This window comes from Dipodomys merriami, unplaced genomic scaffold (genome assembly GCF_024711535.1).
Source record: "Dipodomys merriami isolate MVZ:Mamm:240054 unplaced genomic scaffold, mDipMer1.0.p SCAF_36, whole genome shotgun sequence".
NCBI lineage: Eukaryota > Metazoa > Chordata > Mammalia > Rodentia > Heteromyidae > Dipodomys > Dipodomys merriami.
In genome coordinates, this window is record NW_027205159.1 from 11172921 (window position 1) to 11174507 (window position 1587).

General features: G+C 41.8%; 1 gene segment (V, D, J or C); it reads left to right on the forward strand.

Annotated features, from left to right (window-relative positions):
• Nucleotides 1-795: 795 nt before the first annotated feature.
• LOC138804243 (immunoglobulin kappa variable 1-27-like) lies at nucleotides 796-1298 on the forward strand. The segment is given in 2 exon segments: nucleotides 796-858; nucleotides 979-1298. Coding segments are annotated over 2 exon segments (375 nt in total).
• The last annotated feature ends 289 nt before the right edge of the window (nucleotides 1299-1587 follow it).

Sequence of the window (1587 nt, forward strand, 5' to 3'; positions counted from 1 at the left end):
TGGATTATGAAAAATAAGGCATGAATGTCATTAAGACTTTAGGAGACTTGCAACTCAGAAATGTTCAATGATAATAAGGCTATGCCTGTAGCCAGGTCCTTTCAGTATACAGAGAGCCAATGTCTGATGTTAAGTCTACTGGATGATGGTGGTGTGAAAGTACATTCAGAAACAGAGGACAGCAACCTGAAGTTGATAGCAAAACCCAATGACTAGCCTGAACATTGTACACCATAGCACAATACTGCACATACTTTAATTTCATACTTTTCATAGTCTTTAAGTATTAGTTGATACTTGTCTATCATCTATTTATTTAACTGTCAATCTCTCTGTCAACCTACATACCCATGTAGCTTGAGTAATTGAGTAATTGTGTCCATGATTAACAAATGGGTTCAAGGAAACCAAAGACTTAGAAAATCTGATCTAAATTATTAATTCTACATTTTGGAACCATTTTTCCTTGAAAAATTGACTTAGATAAAATGTTATCATGAAAAGTGTGTCATGACCCATGTATAAATTAAAGTTCATTGTAGTTAACCAGAGAGGAATTTTGTCCCCTGAACCCCAGAGAGAAACATTCTCTTCAGGCACAACATTGCTATCCTGTATGGTTTTTTGTATCTGGGACATCATGTCTGGGCTGAGATACTGAAATCTGGCATGCTGGTGCAGCTGCGCTGGCCCCTTCCAACCCTTACTGATTTGCATGTGCCCAGAGCACAGCCCACTGCCCTGAGCAGTTCTTAAAAGCTGCTTCCATCCTGGGCTGGTGTCAGTCCTCCTCAGCACACAGCATGGCAATGAAGGCCCCTGCTCAGTTCCTGGGGCTCCTGCTGCTCTGGATTACATGTAAGGAAAGACTATACTGAGGGTCTCATCAGTCTGCTGTAGTCAGTGATGCTTGGCTGTTTATGAAGCTTTCTTATAACATGCTTGATTTTTGTATACTTAATACTTTTCCAATGGCAGGTACCAGATGTGACATCCAGATGACCCAGTCTCCATCTACTTTGTCTGTGTCTCCTGGAGACAGAGTCTCCATCACTTGCCGGGCCAGTCAGGGCATTAACAATTGGTTAAGCTGGTACCAGCAGAAACCAGGGGGAGCTCCAAAGCTCCTGATCTATGGTGCAAACAATTTACAATCCGGGATCCCCTCCAGATTTAGTGGCAGTGGATCTGGGACAGAATATACTCTCACCATCAGTAGTCTGCAGCCTGAAGACATTGCCACTTATTACTGTCAACAACATTATATCCCACCCACAGTGATACAAGCTATAACATAAACCTCCAAGAAGCAGAAGTGTGAGCCTCGGCTGTCCCAGCTGCTTTCTTCATGCTTCCTCTTGTAAGAACTGTCCTACAATCATAGGACAGGAATCCTGCCCAGGCTAATCTGGAGCAGTGAGCATCTTTGTCTCAATCTTTGGAATAAGTGTAATTATAGATGTGCAATACTGGCACTGGGATGATGATTGAAATATTAAAATGACATTGCAGACTATAAACATGGAAATACTCTGCCTTTATTCAGGTTTCTTTTCATCTTGAACAGATATTCACCATGTGCACAGG